Raw genomic sequence first — 26,044 nt, 5'->3', positions numbered from 1 at the left:
GTTGTTCCAGAAGGCAGGGCCAGGACTTCCAAGTCAAAAAGGCTGAGTGGCCTCTGGGAAGGTGACAGTGAGCTGGAGGGTTCAGGTGCCCTGCCTGAGCTCTGCAACAACTGAGAGCTACAGCAGCTGGTACTCTGCCCTCCTCGCCCACCTGCCCCTGCCCCACGTCCCTCCCAGGCCCCAGGCTTCCAAACTGGGCCTCGCTTCAGCTTTTTATTCTATTTGTCCATCAAATCTCTTGTCCATGATAGTCAAGTTGGGGGGCCCCTCCTGGGCAGCCCCCCGAACATTTTACAAAACAACTTCCTGCCCTACCCTGGCATGTCTGGCAGTCCCCACCCCCTGTGACTCCACCCCATGCACACACAGTGTTCATTGCTACCATTCCAGCTCTCCCTAGCCCCTGGCCCAGGGCCAGACTCCCTCCAGGGGTGAGGCTAGGAGATGGGGGTCAGCTCTCAGGGGGTGGAGGGCCTGGGCCACCCCCTCCAGCAGCCCTCTGCAGCATGTCCAGGGCCTCCCAGAAGAAATCCTTCTGTGCAGCCATCAAGGGCATCCAGCCCACGATCTCCTTCATCTTCTCCATGCGGTCCTGCAATGTGGGGCAACTGTGGATCTGGCTGAGGTACTCCTCGCAGGCCCGGGCCGCCCCCCCAGGGTCCTGGGGTGCTCTGGCCCCTAGGCTGGGCTCTGGAGTCCCCACCACCCTGCTGGCTGGCAGGTCCCGATAGGAGGGGTTGTGCTCGATGTCATGGCTGGACAGCATGTAGAGGCACTCTCGGGTGGAACAGAGGGAGCAAGCACACAAAGGGACCTTGGAGGAGAGAAGAGGCGTGGCTGAGCGGGCCTTTCATTGCAGGGGTCCCAGGGAGCTTGGCTAACCCGCCTATTATATTCTTCCCTCTCACATCAGCCCTGAGCCAGCAAGTGAGCTACAGCTGGCTAAGTCCCAAGGTCATGTGAGGTCGGATGAGGCCAGCAGGGTCTGCTAAGTGAGAGAGCCGTGCTGCGTGGCAGGAAAGGGAGGTGGGATGGTGCTGGGGTAATGGGACCCCTGGGTCCCTGCAGGAGTCCCAGCTACAGCCCTGTGGGCACTTGGCTCTACTGCTCTTGCCTCCCTTGGTTGCCCACGTGCCTGACCCTGCTCTGACCTTGATGTGGAGCTTGACGAAGGAGGCACTTCCTTTAGGCCAGCCGGGTAGGCGGCCCCCAGCCCCACAGCCACAGCCCAGCAGCTCCTTGCTGAAGTCTGAGCCCTGGCTCAGCACCAGGGAGTGGTTGAGGCCGCACCACAGGGCAATGGGACATTGCAGATAATGTACCTGAGGACACATGGCCAGGGGCCCTGAGTGGAAGACACCAAGTGACTGGGGGACCCACGCCTGAGAAGGGTGACTAGAAGACCCAGGCAGAATGTAAACTAGGGAAGGAAGAGGCCTCCCCTGCCGACCCCCGCAGCCCCCAAGAATCTGGCCACGTGGGGTTTCATACTTCTCTTTGTACCTCGTTTTTGTTCCCCAGACAATAAGCAAGCACCTTGACCAAGGCCAGGGCCTGCTATCTAGCCCCTCGTTCTCAGCCCGAGGGTCTGTGCCAGTCCTCTCATACTGCCTTCCAGCCTCAGGGGAGGACTAGCCTTCCTCTTCCCCAGGGTTAAGGCCCCTCTCCCTCCTGGTGCAATTCCAGGTTAGCGCCCCTGAGGAAGGACCTTACTTCTCTAGCATTTTCAATTTGTCACATCATTCTCTTCCAAAATGGCCACCCTATTTTGAGAAAACATTTCCATCTGATGCCAGCTGCCTCCTATCTCTCTCTTTTAAGCAGCATGTTGGTTACATGACCACACTGAGGTTGACCACATTCTTGTTCCTTACCACAGCCAGTCTTTCCTGAACCTCCTTGTGATCTGGCTTCTCTCCCTACCACACTACTGGCATGCTCTCTCCAAAGGCACTTGACCTCCCAGCTGCTAAATCCCAGGACCTCTCCTGCATGCTCATTCTCCTGACACTGTTAGTGCTTTAATTCTGAAGACACAGATAAGTAATTTATGGTCATTATAGGAAACTTACAAAATATTGGCAAGCAAAAATTAAAAAAATCACTGGAAATCCCACCACCATTAACATCTTGCTAGATAGTCTTCACTATAGCTTAAACAAACACACGTAACTTGTGTATTTTTAAACAAAAATGGGATGTACTTTGTAAACCATTTCATAAATGGTTTTTCATCTAAAAATACTGCATGACCACCATGTCAGTAAATGTACTTCTACAGTGTTGTCACATTGTCACCCTTCCACCCACCCCGTCTGAAACTTCCTGCTCCCATGGCTTCTAGGATATGGTGTTAGAGGGGTATGCGTGTGCCTCCTAGCTCAGAAGCATCTCTTCGTTACCCCCTGCCTACATGGGCTACTGCCCACAGTTGCTCCTCTATCTCTATTTTTGTGCTTTCAACCTTGTTCTAACTTGGAATCTAATTGCCAGCTAGACATTTCCAATTTAGTGTTTTATTCTCACTGGAGGAAGTTCAAATTCACACTCTTTTTCCTCAAACCAACATCCCTTTCCAAACCTCATGTTTGTTGGTGATAACGTCTTTCTTCCGGAGCCAGCGTTGTCTTATATCCTTCTTCTTACATCTAATCTGTTTTGAGGGCTTGTTCGTTATCTTTGAAAACATCTCCTACATCCATTCCTTTCCATTCGTGTTGCTATGGTACTAGCCCCAGGCCCTTGTCTCAATTGCTGCCATCAGTCAACAGCCTCCCAGTGGGCTTCCACTCTCCCTCCTGTGCACTAAGACCAGCTGACATGTTCTCAGTCACCCCTTGGGGACTGCCTTCTCCTGCTCCAGAACTTGCAGTAACTCTTCCCTAAATCTCTACCTCTCCAGGCTTGTGCCCACTTGTACTACCCCATATCTCACTGATTCCTAATGCTCCCTCTGTGCTTTGGTCAGGCCAGTCTTGTCAATGTCCCAGGTATGTGCAAGCTTTGTCCCCACCCCCATCCCCATGGAATGTCTTTTCCTACCCCACCTGAATGCTATCTAACCCACGAAGCCCTGCTCACATCTCACCTCTTCTACTTACTCTAGCCCACCCAGACCCCCCACCCCTTCACTAAATCCCTACTGCACTTCACAGTGTGCACTGCACAGAACCGACCTCATAGTGCCAACCCTGGGTAAAACCTGCAACAGTCCCACAGGCATTACGTACTGACTGGCTTAACTTTCCTGGGGACTAGAAAGTGGATTCTATGGAAATTGGAGAAGTGGACAGATCCAGGGGTTAGGGAACTGGAGGAAGGGGGTCAGGATGAGAATTGCTGGGAAATAGTCTCACCTGTGTGGGTTCCCCTCGGTCCATTTTGTCCCCTGTTCCCAGCTGCCCATATCTGTTATTTCCTTGCATAAATATTCGGCCAAATTCATCCACCAGGCCAAGGTGATTGTAGCCAAGAGCACAGAAAAGAATCTAGGAGGTAAGTTAGCAATGGGAGGTGGGCATTCAGTTCCCTCCAGAGGAATTCTGAGCTCTGCAATCTCCCAACCACTAATGTGCCATTCCCAGCTAATCTCTTTTGGCCATGCCCTCTATGTTAGCCCTCTCTCTGGGTCCCCTGTCCCTCCTGATCAATCATTTGATTCCTGCTCATATTTCAGATCCTTAGTACCTTCCAATCCCTAAAGCCCCACCCTCTGGTCTGCCCCATCCCTCCAGGATCCTACCTTGGCTGGTAGTGAAAGAGCAAGCGGCATCTGCTGGTCCAGGGGGTCAAAGGCTTGAAGGGTCCCAAAGAGATCACGATACACCCCTGGGGTATGCACCTCAAAATACACTCCCCCCTGGTCTGGGGGGTCAGGAGCCCTCAGCTCAGCAGCTTTGGGCACCTATTTCCTAGGGATAAAGCCCCACCTGGGACAAAAACTCCAAGATCCAGAGAGTCTCACACCCACTAGAAATGCATCAGCATGATGCCTGGGAACCTAAACACATCTTTTCACTAGGATGCCTGAAGGTTCACCAGAGAGCTTGAATAAGGGTGAAGGGTATCAGTATTTGGAGGGTCTGTCCAAGGCTGGGGAACTGAGAGGAAGGCAGGTGGTTCTTACCCGTGATGTAGAGGGTACTGCTCTGGTTGGAAGCCATGCAGGCCACACGTAGGTGAGGCAGGCAACGGGACACCTTCCTCAGGGCCAGCTGAACTGTGTAGGAACGTGGCTGGTCCAGCTGGGTTTCATTCACTACCAAAGAGTAGATCTTCCCTTCCTCTGGGGTGGTGGTGGGAAGACAGACAATTATGTTGGGGAGGGGACTCTGTGATATCCACATTAGCATCCTAATAGACTCCCTAAGCTATTTGGGATGAAACATTTACTGCCCTACAGTGGGGATAGAAGAAAAAGAATAGAGATGAAATAAGAAACGAATGACCTCAAGTCCCCCAGACTTTGGCAAGACAAGAGAGGGAGAGAAAACCTAGCAGTTAGATTTGGCAGAATCCAATTTGAGTGAGAGATCTAGGGATTTAGGGCCCTTCCTAGTATTCAAAAATCTACAGGGTCTCAGGATTGGGGGTGTGGTCAGGCATAGAGGACACTGGGAAAGTGAGAAATAGTTAGGGTATAAAGTGAGGTGCCTGGCATGTAGGTTGGAGAGATTAGAATTTTAAAAATCAGGCATTCACTTAGAGCAGTGGTTTCCAAACTATTTTTTTGGCAGCAGGGCCCTTTATTCACATGAAACATTATGCAGAATCCTGGACTAGAAGACAGACAGAAACACAGGTATCTGGACTGAGACCAGGGTGAGGTGGCATGCAGAACGCTGCAGGAAAGGCTTCCCACCCACTCTCCTGCGTCAGGGCCTGAAGAATCTGCAGGAAGCAATTTGCAAACCACTGCTTTAGGCCACACCTGTGAGGAGCAGTAGAGCCCGCTGGGTCTCCTGACCAACCAGTACAATCTGTTTGAAGCTCATGGAGTGGTGGAATGTCATCTTGAAGACCCGCTGCCCACTGGACTGCAGATAGACCTCAACACAGTCGCAGGCCCGGCTGCCGGTTGTGCCTACCACCCCAGGCTGCTCTCGTGTGGCCAGGACATAGAGGTATTTACGGTAAACTGTGTCACATCTTGGGTCTGAGGCAAACTGTGGGAAAAGGATGGGAATGAGGCTGGAGCAACTGGATCCTGGGGCAGGAGATGAGAGACTTGGGTCCTGGGTTGAGAAATGAGGACTTGTTTTCAGGTTCCTGGTGTGGGAGGGCAGATGTCCTGAGGAAGACTCCTCAGGACTCGTGGGGGCCTGGGTCACTGGAGGAGGGTTGGGTTCTCAGCTGTCAGGGTTCTGCTACTCACATCCTTGGCTCCGCGACATAACACAACATAGCGGCAGGCCCGCTTCCACTGGATCTGGCCAAGGGTGGAGGAGACCAGGGCGTTTTTGAGGAAGAAGAGGGTTCCCACGTAGTCAAGAATGAAGACATGGTCCTTTGTAGGCAAGAAGCGGCGGTAGCCATGGGCTAGCAGTGGGGCTACGCTCTTGCTGAGACAGCGGCGGCGACCTCCAAATGCCTGGAAATACAGGCCCTTTGTGTCTGGAAGAGGGAAGAAGATGGAAGGTTTAAGGGATGGAAATGACAAAAGGGAGATGAGTCAGAGCTTGGGGAAACCAGATTTCTCAGACATCTTGGTATTTAGCTCCTCCCCATCCCCAGGACTGAGGAACAGACCCTTTCCAAAAGAGATGTGGAAAGAAAGATTGGATTATACCCCATGTGTGAACTTTAGTTTCTGCCCCACCTCACCCCAGGGCCACATATATGCTTCTTAGGGAACACCTCTTTGGTCCAACCTTGCATCAGAGACATTAAAGAAATAAAATAGAGATACAGAAAAGAGGCAGAAAGAAGAGGGAAAAGGGATGACCAAGGAAGGCCAGTCACCCTTTGTCGCCCTCAGCTCTAGATCTGCTATCTGGATTCCTCTTCTCCCAGGAGTGAAAGGAAGTAATTGGATAGGGGCTCCCTGGAGGGGAAGGGTTTTAGAGCATGGTTCTTAAGCTGGCAGTGATTTTGTCCCTCGGGGTACACTGGTTGTCACAATACGGGAGTTGCTACTGGCACCTAGTGGGTAGAGGCCAGAGATCTGCTAAACATCCTACAATGCACAGGACAGCCCCCTACAACAAAGAATTATTTCACTCAATATGTCAATAGTGACACAGTTGAGAAACCCTCATTTAGAGGAGGGAAAACTCCATATCTGGGGAGTGAGGGCTGCATCTAGGGTAAGATTGGGACAGTTTGAATACAGAGAAAGACTTAGCAGGGATGCTAATGGGGGCTATGGGTGGGACGCCTATTGGAGGGTGGCTCTAGAGACTTGGAAGAAGTATGCCATGGAGTATGTTTAAATTGGACATGTTTCTTCAGAGAAGAGGGGCCCTAGAAAGATGGCTGGGAATGCAGAGGTCACCAGGCAACTTTACAGAGCAGGAAGAATAGGTAGGACAGAGGCCAGGAGAAATGGAGGTTCGGGGGAAGGTATACAGTTAAGAATGGCAGCTCTCTTCCAGGGCCGGACCCCAGAACCCTGCTCTCGGAGGCGTGGACTGAGCCTGCGACAGATGCATCTCCACACGCCCTCAGCATCGCACACTTCATGAAAGTAGTGGCAGGTCTGGCCTAGGGCGACTACATCTTTGACTGGGAGGAAAGAGACGATGTGCTCCACCTGGGGGGAAGAGCAAGGAAGCAGGGGTCATTGGCAGCCCCTCTGTGGTCTGGCCCCCAGTCCTATTATTCTCAATATCCCCCCAGGACTCACCAGCTCTGGGGGGAACAACTGAAAAGAAATTGGATTCCCTCTCCCCTTCTTCTCTTCACCCCCAGGCTCTGGGCCACAAGAAGGGCAGCTCCGCTTCACCTACCCAAGGAGAAGGGGGAGCATAGGGGTTCCGTGAGGGTCCCACCTTCTCTTCTCCTTCTTTCAGCCTGTCTTTTGTTAACTCCTATCTTGGGGCTCATCTGACTCCAGCTTGGTGCTGTCAAATCCTCCCATCTCTCTCTCCAGGTCCACAGGCCATCCCTCCCTGTCTGCCTTGTTCCTTGGCCCAGCTGCCCTAAATAACCCCTCCCCGATCTCTTGTGGTCACCTCCCTCACCCTGAGCCCCTCCTCCCGTCCGCACAGCCCGGTGAGTTTTGGCAGCTTCCGTCTCCGGCTTCTCCTCATCATCCTGACTGCCCCCTCCCTGCTCCTGCCCTCATCTCTCCAGGCCCCTTGGCCCCCCGTACTCGGCTCCCTGACCCCTGTCCCTGCTGCCTTTCCCACACCATGTCCCCTTCCTGGGCTTGGGGGACCTCTGGGGCCCCTCTGCCTCCTAGGCCCCTCCCTCATGGAGTCTGGGGCGAACAAACCTCTCTGTGACCTCACTGTCCAGCCACTGTGACCTATTCTCTTTAACTTTGCCCGGGAAATTATCTTTTAGACAGTTCCTGGGTTCTAGCTCATCCCAAGCCCTCTGAAGGCTCCAGGGATATGTGTTTTACTGGAGAAATAAAGTGTGAACTACTGGTCCATGAGGCCTTTACTTTCAGGGAGTAGCAGGAGGTTTGCCCACTTGAGGCCCTTTTAGCACTAACTCTGCAGAGAAACATTGGTGAATTCTTCACATCTCAGCAGGCTGGGGCCTCCAGACATTTGTAGCTCAAGAGTATAAACTCAAAATAAATAAATAAAAAGTATAAACTCAGTTTGACAGGTGAGAGGGAAAGGTGCTAATGACCACTCAGCTCACAAAAGCATGCACCAGATGTCAGTGGGTACAATTCAGCACAAACTCTTTACAGGCTCTTGAAAACACTTCCAAAAGCAGACTGCTTTCCTGGGGGACAGTGACACCATTGCAAGTATGAAGGGCAACCTATTAAGGTGGGAGAAAGGGATGGATTTACTCTGAAAGCTTAGGATCTCTTCCAGAATCTCTGCTAGTAGCTTCACCTTATGAGAAGTGACATCTATGAGGAGAAACAGCAGAGGCCAGGGTTGGGCCTGTTCATGTTGGGGCAGAACATCTGCACCAACTAATCCAAGGACTAGCTGGCTCTTGCTGGAGCTCAGAGGAACTCAGTCCTGCAGGACAACCGGCCCTCCCTGCAGGTAGCACAGATCCATTCATTCACTGCGCTAACAGGCTAGGCTGGCCACCCGATCAAACTCCCTTATGTATGGTGACTAGCAAACAGCAAGATTGGGATACCTAAGATGGAATTTTAACAATTCAATAACTGTTCAGGAATATCAACATCTGAGATGTGCCTTAGGAGAAAGCAACTTAAGTTCCTTGTGGCTGGGCAACTGTCAACATATGGAGGGGACTATGGGACTTATGCCACTAAAAAGGAAGTTAAGATTTCTAAGTGGACAGAAAAAGTATTTTCCGCTTCCTCTTGCACTTGGGTCCCCTTTATTCACTCTATTTCACTCCAGGAGGCAAACAAGAGGTCGTGAATAGAAAAAGTCCCCTGTGAAAGCTGAGGGGATGGGGAAGGGCTCTGCGTGGAGGATTGAGACCTGGCTTCCAGGGCCAGCTGTCAGGAACTTGCTGTTTGCTCTTGCTAACACATCAACTGCACTCTGCCTCAGTTCCTCCATTCGTAAAAAGAAGGGCTTGTTCTAAGTGATGGTCCTTTCTAAGCTTCTGAAGTCTTCAGGTCTGGTTATCCCAATCCCTGCCTACGAGGAAGCCTTCTCTGGTGAGGCTGGCAGGCCAGGCAACACTCCACCTACTCCGTCCTCCGCGAGTCGGGCGTCTCCAGGCTCTGGGAAGCTGCCCGCCCTCACACAGCCCGGGGGTCCTGAGACCCTTGCAGGGCCTCAGCCCCCGCAGCCGGAAGTAGCCTGCGCGACCCCTTCAGATGCGACAGCCGCCTGCGCACTGGCTTCGGGCAGTCACCTGGCTTCTTTCGAGCTCTCTCACCCCCTCGACGCTGGCTAGCTCCCTAATACGTCCGGCTCGCACTCGCTACCCCAGCCCCGCACTGAGCTCCCAGGTGGCCCAGCGCCCCGCGCTCACATTCTTTACCTCAGTCTCAAAGTTCTAGCTCACCCGCCTCCTCCTCAGCGAAGGGACCGCCTTCTCGCCCATACTATTGGTAGGTAGAGTCTTTCCTCAGAGAAGAGACCGGGCCAGGTTCCCTCCGGAGAACTTAATTGGCCTTCTTGACAGTCACTCGCCTGTGTCTGGCTTGCGATTGGTCTTCGTTGGTAGGCGCTCCCTGCTCGGCTTCTAATCCCTTCTAGTTGAGCGCCAGAGTCCCCGCCTCCTGGTTGGACCTGATTGGCTCCATCTTCAGCCCTAAGCATTGTGATTGGATGCGGCTGCACGGGGCGGGACGGCCTGGAGCGACGGCCGTTGGCGAGCGCTCCATTCTAGTCCCCCTCCCTTCTCTCGCCAGGCTCCAGTGCTGGAGGCTCCACCCCCGCGGCGTGTTCTGATTAGCCGCTTCTGACGCGTCTCGGGACCACGATTGGTCCGCCGGGTCCCTGACCTCGCTTCCTCCCCCTTGAGGAGACTACGGCGGCTCCAAGGAGGGGGAGGGGGAAGGAGGGACGGCCGGTCCCGTCAGTCAGGCAGCGGTAGCCGCCGGGAGCGGATGGCGGCGGCAGTAGCGGCTCCTCTCGCCTCCGGGGGTGAGGAGGCGGCGGCCACGACCTCTGTGCCTGGGTCTCCGGGTCTGCCCGGGAGCCGCAGTGCAGAACGGGCCCTAGAGGAGGCCGTGGCCACCGGAACCCTGAACCTGTCTAACCGGCGCTTGAAGCACTTCCCCCGGGGCGCGGCCCGCAGCTACGACCTGTCAGACATCACCCAGGCTGGTGAGTGCGCCCAGCCCGGGCCCGACCGGGACCCTCATTTGCATAGACCCGCCCCCGCTTGTTCCCCGCCCAGCCCGGGAGTCTGGCCCGCCCCTCACCTGGCCGTCGGGCTTCTGGCCCCTCCTGATTGGCATAAGCCTGCGACCACCCCCTCCCTGCTTTAAGAACCACTAGACAATGAACGCACTTCGGGTTTACACAGAACGCCCAGCGTCTCTGGCCGAGCGTTGTGAGAGATTCCCCCCCCTTCTTATTTGCATATCTGCACACCTGTAGAATGGTCCCGCCTCTCACCTGGTTGGCTCATTTGCATGATCTCTTCAACCTCAGCTCTGATCGGTCCATAAAGCAGCCCCCACGAGCTCCTCTCACCACTCAGTTCTCTCCCTCCTCCTTGTCTCCAACTCCTTCCCCCGTTCCACCGAGATCTGAGCAGCCCCGGGCACCCCCTTCCCATGGATTGCTCCTCACACCTGATGTTTCTGCTTACTTTGCTATTGTCCCACTCCCTAAGGTCACTGGCCCGCTCCACTCTTCACCCAGCCAGCCTTTGGGAAAGAAGCAAGTCTACCTCCCCTAACACTTTTATCCCTGAGCTCTTGCCTATTATCCCTGACCCCCTTATCTGATACTCCTCCTCCTTCCTGCATGTGTGAGGTCACTGTTGAACCTGTGACCTCATAGGGACCCTAGAATTCCCGTTTTAGTTTCTACTTTCCTTCAGGGGAGGGACTGGAGGCAGCTGCTGAAAGGAAGGAAATCTTATCTCTTAGCTGGGAGTGCTGGAGAGATGGCCACTATCCTTCCACTCCCCCACTCACAGGATCCCTCTAATCATGCTCTCTCCACCCTGGTGTTTCGGGATGGTGTGGGGGGGCACTTCTTTATGACAGGTGAGTCAGGCCTCAGCTGCTCAGGAGGCAGCCTATGACCTTGGGCTGGCAGCTGGGGGGTGGGGATCAGGAGAAGGGAGGAGCACTACATTCCTCAAGCCCCACCCCAACTCAGGCTTGTGGGTGAGAGGGACTCCTCCTCCTCTCATCCTGGGGTGGGAGGGATAAGGGCTGGATGAAGGGGCACATTGCTCCTCAAGCAGGTGCCTGCTCATCTGCACACTCAGGCTGGCACAGACCCTGTCTCTGTCCCGTGTTCTGGGGAGAGCCAGTTTAAGCACTGCCACTTGTGTTGCCTAGTACTCGATGAGTGAGTTCAGGGAATGGGTGAGCCCCAGGAGCCATTCCCATCCCTCTCAGTCCCTGCCCACCCCCCACCTAACCCCCAGCTCCAGATTGACCTCGGCAGCTGTGTGACACTCGCTGTCTGTTCCCTTTCCCCTCCCCCTTGCTTGTTTTTTGACAAAGACCAAATGTTATTCTTTACTTCCTTAGGGCTCTGTCTCAGTGAGTGGACTCTTGGGGAAAACTACCCAGAACTCCTTGGCCCCTCCCAGCTCCTACCCCCTCCCGCCCTCCTCCCCCAGCACATTCCGGCTCAGGGTGCAGCTAGTGCTCCTGTGAGTTTGCTTGTGTGAAGCGGGAAGATCCCAGCTTCCTGAGAACCCCTCTGTGCTCTCAGACCTTTCCAGACCCAGGTTCTAGACCAGGTGGGGTCTATCTTGCCCAGAACTCTTTCCTCTGTGCCCAAGCAGGGTGCTCATATCCTGGGGCAGAAAGGGGAAGTGACAAAAACATACAGTTGCCCATACCCTACCCTCCACATCTTCTTGCCATCCAAACCAGACTGAAAGCCTCAGCGCTCTGCTGCCCGAATCAGTTTGAACCCGCTGCTCCTGCTTTCTGAGTTCTTTCTGAGTGTCTTCCCTGCATGTTTCCTATGGCTCAGGTCCCTGATGTCCCTTGGACTCCTTCCCAGGGGGGCTGATAGTAGGAAGAATCCTGAGGTGGGGGGAGGGGCTGCTCTAGCAAAGGAGAAGTGTGGTTCATTCTCTCACACACCACATCCTGTGCCCCCTGTGCCCTGCCTCCTCCAGCCTGGGTCCCTTCCACTCCTAGCTTTTGCCCCCGCTACTCCATCAGAACTTGGTCTCCACCCCCTTCATACACATGCACACACACATTTGTGGACATAGAGAAAGCGGGCAGGTGGAGGGAGGGTGAGGGTGGGAGGACCAGATGCAGTCCTCCCACCCCCTCCGGAACTGTCATCTCCTGTGCCAGGGCTTCTGTCTGTGTGCACCAGGGTTGGGCACAGAGGAAGAGAGAGTGATTCCTGGAGCACTAGGCTGTCATCTACCCTGGTAAACACAGAGCCTACCAGAGACACAACCTGACAGATTGTTTCTCCTTCATTTCCTGTCACAAGACTCATTTCCTTGGGGGATATACCCCAGCTTCGCCTCCTCTCAACTTTTGCTTGCCCCTCCCTGAGGAAGGCCTTTGAAGAAGCTCACCCAAGGTCTGATGCCTGGGACTTCCCCAGCAGGCACTGGGCCCCTCCCAGTAAAGGCTGAGCTGAGGAAACAGAAGCACAGGCTTCTGGAGGTCCAAGCAGTCAGTGTCTTTGGATTGGGGGAATCCTGAGGCCTGTCTGCTGGCATTGGGGTAGCCAGCCACTGCTCGAGATAAGGGAGTGGTAATAGACTCTGCCCTCCTCTCCACCCTCTCCTCTCCGTGCCCAAGATGCACCCAAAGGTGCTGATCTCTCGAGGTCTGGGCCAACAAGAGAGGAAGCAGAGGAAGGCCGAAGGGGCTGGAAGAGGGAGGGAAGGAGGCCAGCCCCGGCACAGGGGAGCCCAAATGGGAGGGACCTGAGGATGCCAGCTCCCATCTCCAACTTGGTCTTCCTGCCTTTCCCTCCCAGTCGTTGGGGATCTGTAACGTCATAGTCCATTGCACCTGGCTTGCTGGTCATAGGGGCTGGTGAAAAACTGTTGTCCAATGTCAGGGGCCTTATTTAATCTCCAGAGCTAGGATGTCGTGACCGTGGTTCCTCTCCTGTGTTGATAACAGGTTGAGGTAGAGAGGAAGGGCCCTTGACGAGGGTTGGGCTTTCCCAGTTGTCTTCCCCAGGGGTTTTCCATATTCTCTCCTGGAGCCTCCCAGCCTATCACCTTGCTGTTTTCTTGTGAGCACTGACCTTCTCCTATGACCTTTTGCCTTCCACCTCTCCTGGCATCTCAGAACAACAGGAACCACAAGAGGTATAGAATCTAGCCACTCTTCTGGGATAGCTCTTCATTTGTGTATTTGAAAATGGCGTTCATGGTATCCCCTCCACCCAAGTCTTGGTTTCTCCAGCTCAGTAACTCTAAGGCCTTTGCCTTCCCTTTGCCATTCTAGTCATGCTGGGAACGTGCTCCAGTTTGCAGAAGGCTTTGTTATCTCTCCCGGGAGCCCAGGTTTATAGGCCTGATTCTTTAGATCTGCTGGGGTAGGGAGCTGGGCAGCTGGCTGAGGGGAATTCAAGGTCCTCCTGTCTGGGGCTGGGCCTTTCCACAACTCTCCTCTGACACTTGCTTCTCCTAGACCTGTCCCGGAACCGGTTTCCCGAGGTGCCCGAGGCAGCATGCCAGCTGGTGTCCCTGGAGGGCCTGAGCCTCTACCACAACTGTCTGAGATGCCTGAACCCAGCCTTAGGGAATCTCACAGCCCTCACCTACCTCAACCTCAGGTAGGGAGGCAGAGCCAGGGGAGAGTGGGGGGCTTGTCCTTCTCAGCCTCAAGTACCAATACACACTACCTGGAGTGGCCCTCCCGGTGGCCCTGAGAAGAGAGTAGTGCTGGGATGCCATGCCTGAGGAGCCAGCCTACTGCCTTTCTCCCTTCCACAGCCGAAACCAGCTGTCGTCACTGCCATCCTACATCTGCCAGCTGCCCCTGCGGGTGCTCATTGTTAGCAACAACAAGCTGGGAGCCCTGCCTCCTGACATTGGCGCCTTGGGAAGCCTGCGACAGCTTGTGAGGATGGGAAATGGGGCAAAAAGAGGGAACATTGAACCTGGCACCAGGGACCTTCTGGGGGGAAGTTGGGGAAAGGCTGGACTAAAGGCAGGTGGCCAGAAGCAGAGGGGCCGTTTCTGATGATCCTGGTCTTATAAGGACCTGCTTTCCCAATTTCAGGATGTGAGCAGCAATGAGTTGCAGTCCCTCCCCGCGGAGCTGTGCAGCCTCTCCTCCCTGCGGGATCTCAACGTTCGGAGGAACCAGCTCAGCACCTTGCCTGATGGTGAGAAAGATGAAGAACTGGAGGGGAGGTGTATACGTGTGTGTCTTAGCTTAGGCTGCTGTAACAAAAATACCATAGACTGAGTGGCTTGTAAACAACAGGAATTTATTTCTCACAGTTCTAGAGGCTGGAAGTCCAAAACCAGGGTGCTACTGTGATTGGGTTCTAGTCAGGGCTCTCTTCTGGGTTGCAGACTGTTGACTTCTTGTCATATCCTCACGTGGCAGAGAGCAGAGACAGTCTCTGGGTTCTTTTTCATAAGGGCACTAATCACTAATCTCATTCATAAGGATTCTACTCTCATAACCCAAGTTACCTCCCAAAGGCCTCACCTCCTAATCCATCACTTGGGGGTTAGGATTTCAACATGAGTTTTGGGGGGACACAACCATTCAGTCAAAAATAATGTCTCTACCTTGAGGAAGTCACAGGCAAGGAACCTTCAAAGAAGAATCTTGCCTTAGTTGCCTAGGGTTTTGCAGTACATAAAACAAAATGATCATATTTGATCTTAACCATAGTGACCCTCTGAAGCTGGCAAGGCATGGATCTTTAGCTCTATTTTAGAAATGTGGAAACTGGCATAAAAAGGGGAGCAGTTGAGTGCATTGGCTCCAGGTAGAATCTCAAGGTTGTAACCGGCCTTCATGGTCACGAGGGTCATCCCTCACTCCAGCAGGAGCCCTTAAACACCTGAGTCAGGTAGTGCCCTTTGACTCCTCTCCAGAGATTCTGGGGCTACATGCTAGAGCCCAGGCAATCCCATTTAAGAAGCTAATTGAGACGCATCAACATTTGATAGCCTCTGCTCCAAAGCCCCCACAACTTCTTTTATTCAGCTGGTGTTGTTTTTTTGTGCATGTGCTTCCTGTGTTTCAGTTTTTGTGCGTGTGTTTCCTGTGTTTTAGTTTTTGTGTGTGTGCTTCCTGTGTTTTAGGTGGCTACCACAGGTAGATGTGGGTGGTGTGACTAAGATCTGGGGCCATCACTTAAAGATTTAATGGCTTAATGGGGAGAGATAGATGTTCAGAGGGAAGTGCTAGGGCGGGATATTTAAAGAGCCCTGAGAGCTGGAGGGGAGGCAGCACTGGCTCTCCCCAGGGAACCTGGGGAAAACTTGACCTGGAGGTGTGGGTGCAGGCGCAGCAGGAGCCGGCCTTTGAAGGAGATGTCACCATCCTTCTGTATCCAGGCAGAGGAGCCACCATGTGCAAAGCATGGAGGTGGGAGGGAACACAGTCCAGCTGGAATATGGCTAGAAAGGCAGGCCAAGCCTAGGCAGGAAGGGCCTGTGTGGCCCCTCGACCGAATCCAAACTTCACAGAACAAATCCCTTTATTCTGTAAAATTTGGATTCGGTCAAAAGGCCACACTCAAGGATCCAGAAAGCCACATGTGACCCCAAGGCTGTAGGTTCCCCACCCCTGGAAGAGACTGAACTTGTAGGTTAGGGGTGGTGGCTCACACCTGTAATACCAGCACGTTGGGAGGCCAAGGCAGGAGGATCACCTGGGCCAGCCTGGGCAACATAGCAAGACCTTGACTCTACAAAAAATAAAAAAATTAGCCAGGCATGGTGGTGTGCACCTGCAGTCCCAGCTACTCGGAAGGCTGAGGCAGGAGGATCACTTGAGCCTGGGAGTTGGAGGTTGCAATGAGCTATGATGATGCCACTGTACCCCAGCCTGGGTGACAAAGCAAGACCCTATTTCAAAAAAATAAGGGGCGTGGGCTTGAGGGGGTTGAACTTCATTTGAAGAACAAGAGAGGAGTCAAGTGGTCATTGTTTTTTCTGCCTCTCCTCAACCCCTTTCTGCATCTGCCCTTTTCCTTCCACATCAAGAGGGGTACAAATAAGCATTTAGTCAAGGCTCTTTGTGGGCCATAAAAAGAGATCCAAGCAAAATGCCCTGGGGACACTGAGGTAGGAACAATGAATTCCGTGAACCTGGAAAGATTCACAGAGGAGGGGACGTTTGAGCTGAACCTCGCAAGATGCATGGACAGAAAAATGTAGTTCTCCCAGCTGAGCAAACAGCACTTGGAAAGGCCCAGAAGCTGAGGGACTGGAGAGGTGGTCAGTGAGGTGGGAAATGTGAGCGGAACCAGATATTCTTTTATTCAGACCTTGACCACGCTGGGCTAGGGAGCTGTGACTTTTATTGTGTCTAAAGCTACCACAAATCCAGACTGCCTTTTTGAGAATTGGTCAGAGGCACCCCTCCCTGTGGGCAGGCAGAGCCTTGCTCAGGATGCAGGGCTGGGCGAGTACAGGGCAGATGGGACTGGGTGCTCCTGGGCTGGGCACAACCCACCCAACCTCAGCAGCCAGGGAGGTCGCGGGAGGTGCTTGAGCAGTGGGTATCACGGTTTGGTTTGTGTCTTGTGCTGCCACTTGAGAAGGAAGGATCGGTTGAAGTGTAGGGTGGGCAAGTGAGGAGATGAGGAAGGACGCGCCTGGGCCGAGCAGGAGCTGAAGTCCAGGGGCCCTTCTCGGGAGGCGCAGCTCAGGAGGTAGATTGGATCTGAGCGGAGAGAGGCGCAGAGAGGTTATTCCTAGAGAATGACCTGAGCCACCCTGGGGAGAGACTGTGATGGGCCGAGGGGTGACCGTCTGGCCAGAGCAGAGGGTGAGGAGGTGAGCACAGGGCCCCTCCTTGGGCACGCTCCTGACTCTTCCCTCACCCACCCCCAGAGCTGGGGGACCTTCCTCTTATCCGCCTGGATTTCTCCTGTAACCGTGTCTCCCGCATCCCGGTCTCCTTCTGCCGCCTCAGGCACCTGCAGGTCATTCTGCTGGACAGCAACCCCCTGCAGAGCCCGCCTGCCCAGGTGAGGCGCTGGCCTGGGTGGACCAGGGGACAGGGATGAGGCTGGGCTGGAGTGAGGGTGATCCCTTTGGTAGCCGAGCAGGATCTGGGGAGCTGCCCTCCCTCACTTCACTCCCACGTGTGTGCCTCCTCACACATAGATCTGCCTGAAGGGGAAACTTCACATCTTCAAGTACTTGTCAACAGAGGCTGGGCAGCGCAGGTCTGCACTAGGGGACCTGGCCCCTTCTCGGCCCCCGAGTTTCAGTCCCTGGTAAGTCCTAGGTGTGACGGAAGGAAGCACCTGGATACTTAATTCCCCTTCCTGGCACGAGGGACCCTGGTTTCTGGAGGGAGGATAAGGGAGTTGCTGCCCAGCATAGGACTGACCAGACCTTCTTGGCTGGCCCCAGCCCTGCTGAGGATTTATTTCCGGGACGTCGGTACGATGGCGGGCTGGACTCGGGCTTCCACAGCGTTGACAGTGGCAGCAAGAGGTGGTCTGGAAATGAGGTAAGGGCCTCCTTTCCAAGAGACTGGGGGTATCAGTCCTGGGAGAGAACCTCTGAGCTGGGGACCCTTTGCCTGGTACCTCCAAATCCCAGAGTGTCAGACGGTGGTTGGAGCTGTGTTCTCTTCCTTCCTGCTCCCCAGTATTCTGGGGAAGGGCTGGCTCAGCAACAGACCCCAATCTCAGTCCCACACAGTACCGTGTAGGCCCTGAACCTGCAGAGAGGCTGTGTCCCATCTCAGCATCTCTGCCCTTACAGTCAACAGATGAATTTTCGGAGCTATCATTCCGGATCTCAGAGCTGGCCCGGGAGCCTCGGGGGCCCAGAGAAAGGAGGGAGGATGGCGCTGGTGAGTAGCAGAGTCAGCCAGGGAGGGGAGTGGTAGGTGAAAGCCTGAGGGCCCCCTGCCTGCTGACATGCCCTGGCCTCTCCAGCTGACGGAGACCCTGAGCAGATCGACTTCATTGACAGCCACGTCCCTGGAGAGGACGAAGAGCGAGGTGCTGCTGAGGTGAGGGTCCAGCCGTGTCTCTGCCAGGAGAGGGGGAGCTGGAGGGAGGAGACAGTGCAGGGGTGAGGGCACAGGCCTCCTCAGCCTCTCTGCTGTTCTCTCTTCAGGAGCAGCGGCCACCTGAACTAAGCGCCGTGGCAGGGGATGGGGAGAGGGCACCAAGCAGCAGGTACCCCAGAGCCCCCTGCACCAACACCGCCGCCCATCCTCCCGGCCTCCTGGGCCACTCTCCTTCCCCAACCCCGGGACCTACCTCTCTCCTGTCTTGGCCCCTTAGGCGGGAGGAGCCAGCAGGGGAGGAACGTCGGCGCCCAGACACCTTGCAGCTATGGCAGGAGCGGGAGCGGCGGCAGCAGCAGCAGCAGAGTGGGGCGTGGGGCGCCCCCAGGAAGGACAGGTGTGGGCACAGGCTCCGCTGGGGCTGTTGCTGGATGGTGGGCCCTGGAAATGGATGGAAACGAGCCCCTCCTAAGTTGCTTTGCTCCAGGGTTCGTGGCCCTGAAGGGCAAGCTGACTCCACCTCTCCTCGCTGTTGCAGTTTCCTGAAGCTAGGGACCAGGACTGCTGGGGGAGGACCTGTCGCCTTGTCCACTCAAGCCACCTACAAGTAGGTTTCCTCCGGAGTCCTCTTCCCTGCACCTCCTTCCCAACCATCCTCTCTAATTCTCTTCTGTCTCTCCTTAGCGGCACACCGAAGTCCAATGCCACCCAACTGGGAGCCACAGGGGGACAGGGAGCTCCCTCCCCTGCCTCTGCCTCCCAGGAGCCCCTTCCTATAGCTGGACCAGGTGGGATAGGGCTTTGGGAAGAGAATGGGGGGCTGTGTAGGTGAGGGGCTGGTTGGGACCTGGTGGCCTGAGGGAAGAGTGGGATATGGAGTGGATGTCTCTTTCACATGCCCTGTCCCTGTCCCTGGCTCTGGCCCTCAGCGACAGCACCTGCTCCCCGGCCACTCGGCTCCATTCAGAGACCAAACAGCTTCCTCTTCCGTTCCTCCTCTCAGAGTGGCTCAGGTTGGTCTCCCCACCTTTCCAGCACTGACCCAGCACTAACCAGGACTAACTGCCGGACTGTGTCACCCTTCTGGCATGGGATTTCTCTGAGTCTGTTGTCCCTTTGTGTTGAAAATCCTGCAAGCAGGGAGACAGTGGTGTGGGTGTGAAACCACTGGGACCCAGCCACGAAGTCCACGGTGAGTAGTGGAGACAGCTACGTGCTCCCCTCTCCTCCTAGGCCCTTCCTCGCCAGACTCCGTCCTGAGGCCTCGGCGATCCCCCCAGGCTCCGGACGAGAAGGAATTAATGGCTCAGCTGCGCCAGGTAAGCAGAGGTGGGATCCTGTGGGCAGGGCCTGGGCTCCACCTGGCACCTCCTCAGTTTTCCTTCCTCAGGACCCAGGCCTCCCTCAACGTCCTCTTTGTCCCCTGGTACTTACCCTGAGGACAGAAAGGGGCAGGCATAAGTTCCCTCGTGTCTCTGACCTGCTCCTTTGTCTCCCCTGTCTCCCAGGTCCTCGAGTCACAGCTGCAGCGGCCCCTGCCTGAGGACCTGGCTGAGGCTCTGGCCAATGGGGTCATCCTCTGTCAGCTGGCCAACCAGCTGCGGCCCCGCGCCGTGCCCTTCATTCACGTGCCCTCACCTGCCGTGGTCAGTAGGGGCCAGGGCAGGAAGTAGGGGACAGAACAGGGGTTGCCTGTGGTCTCTCCCTTTACCCTCTTTTCTTACCCACCCCCAGCCAAAACTCAGTGCCCTCAAGTCTCGGAAGAATGTGGAGAGTTTCTTAGAAGCTTGTCGAAAAATGGGAGTGCCTGAGGTATGGGGGCTGTTCTCTAAACAGTGGCAGCATCCTGGGCTGAGCCGAGCACTTTGCATGGATGGTGGGGTTCCTCTCACAGGGGTCTGCTCCCAGAAATAAGCATGTCCTCGTGCCCCTGCCCTGCATGTCCCCCACCCTGCATGTCCCCTGCCCTGCATGTCTCCTGCCCTGCATGCCTGCACGTTGGCGTGGTTCTGGCCTTGGCAATGTGAGGGCAGGGGGTGGGAAAGATTGTCTTGCTGCTGCTGTTGACGTCTGTCCTTTGTCCTTGTCCATCTGCCCTACTCTCCCTCCCCAGGCTGACCTGTGCTCGCCCTCGGATCTCCTCCAGGGCACCGCCCAGGGGCTGCGGACCATACTGGAGGCTGTGAAGCGGGTGGGGGGCAAGGCCCCCCCGCCCCTCTGGCCCCCCTCTGGTCTGCGCGGCTTCATCTTCTTCTACGTGGTCCTCATGCTGCTGCTCTATGTCGTCTACACTCGGCTCCTGGGTTCCTAGGACCCGAAGTCACCCCTCCCCTACCCTCCTCCTCCCCACTTTCTATTTATAAGACTCCACTCAACCCCACCCCCACCGGTGGTGCCTTCAGCCCCTACCAAAGACACTAGTGTACCCCCTTCACAGACACTGACCTCAGAGGCCCCACTCTGGTGCCCCCAGACCCTGGGCCCCCAGCCTCTGGCCTCCCTCCTCCAGCCCTCAGTGGTCCCCACCCTTGCAGTGCTGATGGGGCTTTCATGCTCCGGCCCCTGCCCTTGTTTCCCCAGAGGGGTGCCAGGAGCCTTGACTCTCTCCCTTACTCTGTGACCCCCTCTCTCCCCACCCTCCCCCCCAGCTGCCCTGGGGGGCTAAATTATCTCTATTTTGTAGAGAGAACTCTATATTTGTAGTGATGCGGGGCCCAGGCTGGGTTCCTGTCTCTATGTATAAACTGTACAGACTGGCTGCCTGTGTATGTGTTTGTGTCTGCTCCCGTCGCTGGCCCCGGCAGTGGCCCTGGCAGACCTCTGTGTGTCAGCCTGCCTGCTCCGGCATTTTCCTCTGGGGATGACAGGCCTCTCCTGCCCCCTCAGCCTGGACCCCTGTGTCATCTCCCTTCTGTTATCTGCTGGCAGCTTCCTTGCATCTCGTTGTCCTCAAGTCCTGGGTGTACAGTGTCTGCCCAGGATGCCCCTGACCTTCGTCTCCTACACCTTGCCAGGGCAGGGAAGCTGAGCAGAGTGGGTGACAAGGGGGAAATTAACCCGGGCGCCTCCCCCCAGGAGTCCCTGTGCCAGCCCCACCACATCCTGGAAGAGGAGGGGGCCCCAGGAAGGGGCCTCCCCCACATCGCTGCTGTCGTCCACGCACTGCTGGAACGGCCTTAGGGGTGGCGTTAGGCGCGCAGGGCCCGACCGCCGGGACCCCAGAAACAGAAGACGCGCCTGGGCTCTGCTCTCTGACAAGGACTTTCTTGGTGAGGGCGGCCTCGGGCCTGGCCCTGAGCCTGGGCTCCGTGGCCTGCCTGGCTGGCCATTCCGGGGCGGCCGAGGTTCTGGGTGGAAGGCCCAGCGGATGTCGTGTCAAGCGCAATAAAGGGAAGCCGGAAGCTCTCTAAGTGGCCCTCAGGTTGAATGTGTCTGTGAGCGGGCGCGAGTGTCACGCGGACGGGGGTCGCTTGGTCCCGCAGCGCCCTGCGCGGGCCGCCGAGCTGAGGGTGACCCAGCGGGCGGACCTCTCCGCCCCGCCGCCAGGGGGCGCCCGCGGGAGCCCGGCGGGGGCGCGCGCCACGTGGCCAGGGAGACGCGCTGGGCGCCGGCGTCGCGGCGAGGCCCTTGGAGGTGTGCTCGCGCCGGCGGCGGGGCTGCGCCGCTGAGGGTCGCGGAGCGGGCGGGGAGGGCACGGCGGCGCTGCCCTGCACTCCCTGACGCGGCATGTTGCCCTGGCCGCCTCCGCGGTGGGGCGCGGGCGAGGAGGCGGCGCCCGAAGTGCCGGGCCTCTCTGAGGGCAGTGACCAGGGCGCGGCCTGGAGCTCTGGAGAGGAAGCCTCAGGGGAGCCGGGAACACCCCCACAGGCCAGGTGAGGGGGACATCTGATTGGGGGCGCCTCCACGCCTTGGCCCGGCGCCTCACAGGAGCTGGAGCAGACCGTACTGTCCTACGGCAGTGTGGGTCCGGCAGACTCCCCCAAGCCAGGCACCCCTGGCCTGCCCCTGGGCTCCGGGAAATACTCGGACGCGGCAGTGGGGACGCCTGACTGGAGCATCTCAGTGCTTCCCCCTCCAGCCCGCAGCCCCGGGCCCTCAGTGCGTCTTGGACCCGGACGGAGCAGCTCCTGCCCCACCACCGCCCGGCCCCGGCCCCTGAGCAGTCCCCGGGATCCCCAGGTAGGACGGGGCCTGCTGCCTCTGACCACCCCCTAGATCCTCTCACTGCCTCTGAGCCTGTTTTAACTCCTTCGAGTGTCCCCCCAGTTCCCCTTTCTCCCCAGAGGATCTGGGAGTTGGCCCCCTCAAGGATGACTCTGCTAGCGCCCTGGGACCCCAACTACCAGGCCAAAGCAGGAGCCCAGCTGGTGTGGGTGAGTTGGGGGAGCCTGCGGCTCTGGCTCGGGTGGGCAGGGATGCGATGCGAAGGGCTGAGGCCCCAGTACCCTGTCCTGCCCCTCCTCAGGGGGCCAGCTGTGGGTCAGGCGCCTCCTTCTCAGGCCGGACGCTGTGTCATCCTTCCTTCTGGCCACTGTACGAGGCAGCCTCAGGGGGGGGCATCAGGCCCCGGACCCCCAGGACCCCAGCAACAGGGCATCAGAATGGAGAGCAGGCGCCACAGGATGCAGGTACTAACCCTGGAGCCCCCAGGCTGGGAGCCACGCTGCACAACCCCCAGCTGGAACAGGGCTGGGGTGGGAGCCCCAGCCTGTGCCCTAGAGCTTTCTCCTCCCCAGGGCTCCCGGTGATGTGCCGAGAAGATGTGTTTCTGTCGGACCCTCTGTTGCCCCGTGGGCAGCGTGTTCCCCTGTACCTGTCTGAGGCCCCGCAGCAGGTGAGAGCTTTTGAGCTGGCCTCACCCCAGTCTCCTCTCCGGGGACCTGGCAGGAAAGCTTCCCTTCTGTCTCCTCAGGTGATGGGCTCCCTGAAGCTGCTGCTCCCGCCCCCGGTCATGTCCCCCTGGGTCCTCCCCAGGCCCTCCCCACGCTGCTCCACCGCCTGGCTCAGCGGGCCCGAGCTGATTGCCCTCACCGGCCTGCTGCAGATGAGCCAGGGGGAGCCGAGACCCAGCTCCTCGGTGGCTCCTGCAGCCCTGGCTGGGCCCCCAGACCCCATCTCTGACCAGCCAGGCCCTAGTGGTGGCCCCAGCTGTTCTCACTGCACTGACCCCTCTCTCCCACAGACCCCAGACACACATTGTCCCTAACTCTCCTGGGGGCAGAGTGGGCCCCCGCTGTTCCAGGAAGGTTCTGTTGACAATAAAACTGTTGGTTTGCAAAACAGACTCCTGTGGCTGAACGCAGAGTTAGGCACGGAGACAGGGATGGGGTCTCTTCCTCTCCCACTGCATTGGCTGTCCTCCCCCAAATTTGTGTCCCGCATTGGCCACTCCCTACTGTACAGTGGCGGAATCCACGACCTGAAGCGTTTCCAGCCTCACCAAGCAGAGCACCTTTAATGAGTGGGTGGGTGGCTGGGTGGGTGGTCCACAGTACAGTGAGGGGCTGAACATGGAGAAAGTAAGGAGCCATCAAACTTGGCCAGGCTTGGAGAAGGCAGGATTGTGTGAGCAGGTGGCTGGTTCTAAGAGAGGCAACTTGGGGTGGGGAGACACATCACTTTTGGGGGCATGAGTGGTTAAGATCCCTGGTGCTCCCATCCTTCTTGTGCTGGGGCCCCAGGAGTTCAGCTCTGGGGCTGGGTGTGGGTAGTTTCTTGGTTCAGAGGAGACACAAGGAAGGCACTGCAGGTGTGTGTGGGAGGGGCAGGTCCACACAAATGTCATTGGTGGCAAAGTGGCACCACCAAATCTGGCTGGCTGCATGCACGAACTCTGCAGGGAAATAGAGAGGATCAGGCCTTCAGCTGACAGAACCCAGAAATTTATAGTTTGGGGGGGTTATTTTGGTGGGGGGAGGGGGGAGGTTCTAGAATTTTCTCCCCTAAACATAGTCAACTTCTTGATAAACTTCAAGTTTCCTTAGGCGCCACAGCTCGAGAGACAGAGCGAGCAGCGGCCTGAAGGGGGAGCTCATCGCCTCTGCAGGTCACATGTTCGATGGGACATCTGGGCCTTGGGGCCCTCCCCCTTGGGGGTGGGGGGCGGCATTCCCACCTCTGCCCTGCTTTCCCTCCCTCGTCCCGGTGCATCCGCAGCTGCCCGTGTTTCCTCACCGGCGCCTCCTGGAGGTTCTAGAACTCGATGCGCGCGTAGCTATGGGGGAGGAGCTTGCGGACCCCGAGGATGTCGCCGTGTGCCTCCAGAGGAGGTACCAGGTCCAAGTCGACGTAGTTGAGGTGGCCGTCGGGAGGCTCTGGCCCGTTAGTGGCCATTCCTACGCAGTCTGGGGCCGCATATTCGATGTATACGTACTTCCCGGCCAGCTCGGACGGCGGCAGGGAACAGGGTTGAGCCCCCGCCAGTCCCCAGCTGCCCCCAGTGCCGCGATGGGCGCCCTGGAGCCCAGGCCCAGGCTTCCCAGTCCCGGACTTGTAGGAACGGAGCAGGGAGCTCAAGGAAAAGGACCCTGGCGGAAAGCGGTTCATGGGCACGTATTCAGTGTCCCCCCAGTCCTGGAGAGGCTGCCCGGGAGCCGGAGCGGCGCTGGCTGTGGCCAGACAAAGCCCTGGGGACGCCATCACCGTGTAGCCGCCCGCTTCGCCGCCCCCCATGGGCTCGTAGTCACTCCTGGCTCCCATGGTTATGTAGCCCCCGCCCGGATCCAGCCCCTTAGAGTACAAGGCTGCCGCCCCTAGCCTCGCCGGGGTCCTAAGGGTTGCTTGCTTGATCCTCTCACCCAGGCACCCCCGACGGCTCAGGCTGCTCGATTGGGTCGCGGAGGCCGGAGTCTCATAAGTTTGGGGGACAGAGAGCCTGGAGGTGCTCGTTGGGGAATCCCTGGGCAGTGGTTCAGCCCTGCCACCGCCCCCACCGCTCCCGAGTCGCTTCATGGCGGTCAGGACGGTCTCGTGAATGTTTTGGGCCACCACACCGTCGGGCGCCTGCAGCCACAGCTCCCCGGGACCCGTGGGCGCCGAGCGACCGAGCTCCAGGAAGAAGAAAGAGTCTGCGTGGCCGCAGCGGCGCACGCTGAGCAGGGGCAGGCGCAGGGCGGGCGGCGGTAATGCCCGGGCATCCCGGGAGCCCCTGCCCCAGGGCTTCCGCAGCAGGCTCAGGGCCCCCGAACCCAGGCACAAGCGGTAGCCGCCGCTGCCCAGGCCTCGGGTCCGCCCCAGACCCTTGGGCCGCAGCGTCACGGGCCAGACGTCCTGGAACGGTGAGAGGATCCAGGTCCCGGGGTCCTCGTGGGAGCTGGGACCTGGGGAGACAATGCGCTGGTCACAGGGGGCTCCCGGGCCGGGCGGTTGGAATCACTGCCCTGAGAGCTGAAGACGGGTAAACGCTTAATGTTTGAACTTTCGGTGACCTGGGCTACGGATAAACCAAACCCACGATCCCCGCCCCCGGGCCCCCTGCAGCCCGGGGCTCTGGCCTCACCGGCGGCGGCGCGCACCTTGAGCAGGGCGCTGTACCACGCCTGCTGCTCCGCTTCGCTGGCCGCCGCCACGCCCAGGCTGCTGTCGCGCGTGTACAGGACGATCAGGTGGCGCTGGCGCGCGTCCGCGCGCTTGCTGATGGTGCACGCGCCCACCAGGCTCACGGTGCGCTGGGGCCGCGCTCGGCCGCCGCGGAACTGCTTCTCGCTTTCATAACACTCGAGGCGCGGCGGGTCGGTGCGCAGGGCGAAGAAGCGGCGGCGCTGGGACTTCTGCTTCCGCAGGTGGCCGCAGAGCCGCACGTCGGCCGGATAGGCCCAGGGCAGCGGCAAGCCGAGGGACACGTCGGCGCACTTGGACTCTGGGTTTGCCATGGGGCCGCCGCCTGCGGGCTTCATCCTGAGCCGAAGGCAATAAAGCGGCCTGAGCCGCGGGGAGAGACCAGCAGAGGTGGGGCTGAGGTGGCAGGTCCGAGGTAGTGGAGCAGCGACCTTGCAGCTTGCGGCCCGTCTTGATGCCCAGCGTCTCTCTCCCTAGCTCCCAACTTGCAGTTTGAGGGGTCTGCGCACAGCGTGTGCCCCAGTGGCTGCCCGGTGGCCCGCGACACCCTGGGCTCCGACGCCGCTGGCTCCCCTC

The 26,044-nt window shown here is 57.6% G+C and overlaps 4 protein-coding genes across 11 annotated transcripts; 2 read left to right on the top strand and 2 right to left on the bottom strand.

The window, feature by feature from the left end:
• Positions 1-199: 199 nt before the first annotated feature.
• Positions 200-9,446, bottom strand: FBXO24 (F-box protein 24). 5 transcript variants are annotated; one of them, XM_045541448.1, is made up of 10 exons: positions 9,127-9,446; positions 6,845-6,943; positions 6,568-6,751; positions 5,375-5,613; positions 4,931-5,165; positions 4,127-4,285; positions 3,743-3,864; positions 3,357-3,488; positions 1,152-1,322; positions 200-814 (listed from the first exon to the last, which is right to left on the bottom strand). In XM_045541448.1, the coding sequence occupies exons 1-10, from the start codon at positions 9,163-9,165 to the stop codon at positions 452-454; spliced, it is 1,743 nt and encodes a 580-aa protein (XP_045397404.1). In that variant the 5' UTR covers positions 9,166-9,446; the 3' UTR covers positions 200-451. The 5 variants fall into 5 exon arrangements, with proteins under 5 accessions (XP_045397404.1, XP_045397409.1, XP_045397407.1 ...); XM_045541453.1 differs by lacking the exon at positions 9,127-9,446 and adding an exon at positions 7,182-7,772; XM_045541451.1 differs by having other exon boundaries at positions 6,602-6,943; positions 9,103-9,363.
• A 49-nt stretch (positions 9,447-9,495) lies between these two features.
• On the top strand, positions 9,496-21,321 carry LRCH4 (leucine rich repeats and calponin homology domain containing 4). 3 transcript variants are annotated; one of them, XM_045541446.1, is made up of 18 exons: positions 9,496-9,893; positions 13,379-13,523; positions 13,684-13,810; positions 13,973-14,078; positions 16,774-16,910; positions 17,050-17,162; positions 17,302-17,401; positions 17,659-17,749; positions 17,835-17,911; positions 18,019-18,080; positions 18,189-18,308; positions 18,450-18,518; positions 18,596-18,699; positions 18,841-18,924; positions 19,145-19,230; positions 19,420-19,557; positions 19,646-19,723; positions 20,987-21,321. In XM_045541446.1, exons 1-18 carry the CDS (start codon positions 9,674-9,676, stop codon positions 21,089-21,091), a joined length of 1,962 nt encoding a protein of 653 aa, XP_045397402.1. In that variant the 5' UTR covers positions 9,496-9,673; the 3' UTR covers positions 21,092-21,321. The 3 variants fall into 3 exon arrangements, with proteins under 3 accessions (XP_045397402.1, XP_045397403.1, XP_045397401.1); XM_045541447.1 differs by having other exon boundaries at positions 20,926-21,064; XM_045541445.1 differs by lacking the exon at positions 20,987-21,321 and adding an exon at positions 20,025-20,669.
• Positions 21,322-21,535: 214 nt separating this feature from the next.
• SAP25 (Sin3A associated protein 25) lies at positions 21,536-23,191 on the top strand. The gene is made up of 6 exons (XM_045541455.1): positions 21,536-21,783; positions 21,990-22,090; positions 22,178-22,284; positions 22,377-22,539; positions 22,648-22,745; positions 22,824-23,191. Exons 1-6 carry the CDS (start codon positions 21,638-21,640, stop codon positions 23,115-23,117), a joined length of 909 nt encoding a protein of 302 aa, XP_045397411.1. The 5' UTR covers positions 21,536-21,637; the 3' UTR covers positions 23,118-23,191.
• A 147-nt stretch (positions 23,192-23,338) lies between these two features.
• Positions 23,339-26,044, bottom strand: LOC123631629 (insulin receptor substrate 1-like). Of its 2 annotated transcripts, XM_045541439.1 has the most exons (3): positions 25,410-26,044; positions 24,086-25,230; positions 23,339-23,744 (listed from the first exon to the last, which is right to left on the bottom strand). In XM_045541439.1, exons 1-2 carry the CDS (start codon positions 25,804-25,806, stop codon positions 24,104-24,106), a joined length of 1,524 nt encoding a protein of 507 aa, XP_045397395.1. In that variant the 5' UTR covers positions 25,807-26,044; the 3' UTR covers positions 23,339-23,744; positions 24,086-24,103. The 2 variants fall into 2 exon arrangements, with proteins under 2 accessions (XP_045397395.1, XP_045397394.1); XM_045541438.1 differs by having other exon boundaries at positions 23,339-25,230.

The sequence above is a fragment of the Lemur catta genome, chromosome 2, assembly GCF_020740605.2.
Source record: "Lemur catta isolate mLemCat1 chromosome 2, mLemCat1.pri, whole genome shotgun sequence".
NCBI lineage: Eukaryota > Metazoa > Chordata > Mammalia > Primates > Lemuridae > Lemur > Lemur catta.
Note: the sequence above shows the minus strand (reverse complement) of the source record. Positions and strands in the feature narration are given on the sequence as shown.

What these genes read in the sequence shown, in the direction of transcription:
- LOC123631629 (XM_045541438.1), bottom strand. Translation starts at nt 25,806, where the DNA reads ATGAAGCCCGCAGGCGGCGGCCCCATGGCAAACCCAGAGTCCAAGTGC. An exon ending in CAAGGTGCGCGCCGCCGCCG is followed by an intron (nt 25,231 to 25,409) that starts GTGAGGCCAGAG and finishes TTGTCTCCCCAG; the next exon opens with GTCCCAGCTCCCACGAGGAC.
- SAP25 (XM_045541455.1), top strand. Translation starts at nt 21,638, where the DNA reads ATGTTGCCCTGGCCGCCTCCGCGGTGGGGCGCGGGCGAGGAGGCGGCG. An exon ending in GCAGTCCCCGGGATCCCCAG is followed by an intron (nt 22,091 to 22,177) that starts GTAGGACGGGGC and finishes GTGTCCCCCCAG; the next exon opens with TTCCCCTTTCTCCCCAGAGG. An exon ending in TGTCTGAGGCCCCGCAGCAG is followed by an intron (nt 22,746 to 22,823) that starts GTGAGAGCTTTT and finishes CTGTCTCCTCAG; the next exon opens with GTGATGGGCTCCCTGAAGCT.
- LRCH4 (XM_045541445.1), top strand. Translation starts at nt 9,674, where the DNA reads ATGGCGGCGGCAGTAGCGGCTCCTCTCGCCTCCGGGGGTGAGGAGGCG. An exon ending in TAATGGCTCAGCTGCGCCAG is followed by an intron (nt 19,231 to 19,419) that starts GTAAGCAGAGGT and finishes CCTGTCTCCCAG; the next exon opens with GTCCTCGAGTCACAGCTGCA. An exon ending in GAAAAATGGGAGTGCCTGAG is followed by an intron (nt 19,724 to 20,024) that starts GTATGGGGGCTG and finishes CTCCCTCCCCAG; the next exon opens with GCTGACCTGTGCTCGCCCTC.
- FBXO24 (XM_045541453.1), bottom strand. Translation starts at nt 7,415, where the DNA reads ATGAGGGAGGGGCCTAGGAGGCAGAGGGGCCCCAGAGGTCCCCCAAGC. An exon ending in TATGTCGCGGAGCCAAGGAT is followed by an intron (nt 5,166 to 5,374) that starts GTGAGTAGCAGA and finishes CTTTTCCCACAG; the next exon opens with TTTGCCTCAGACCCAAGATG. An exon ending in ACCGAGGGGAACCCACACAG is followed by an intron (nt 1,323 to 3,356) that starts GTGAGACTATTT and finishes ATGTGTCCTCAG; the next exon opens with GTACATTATCTGCAATGTCC.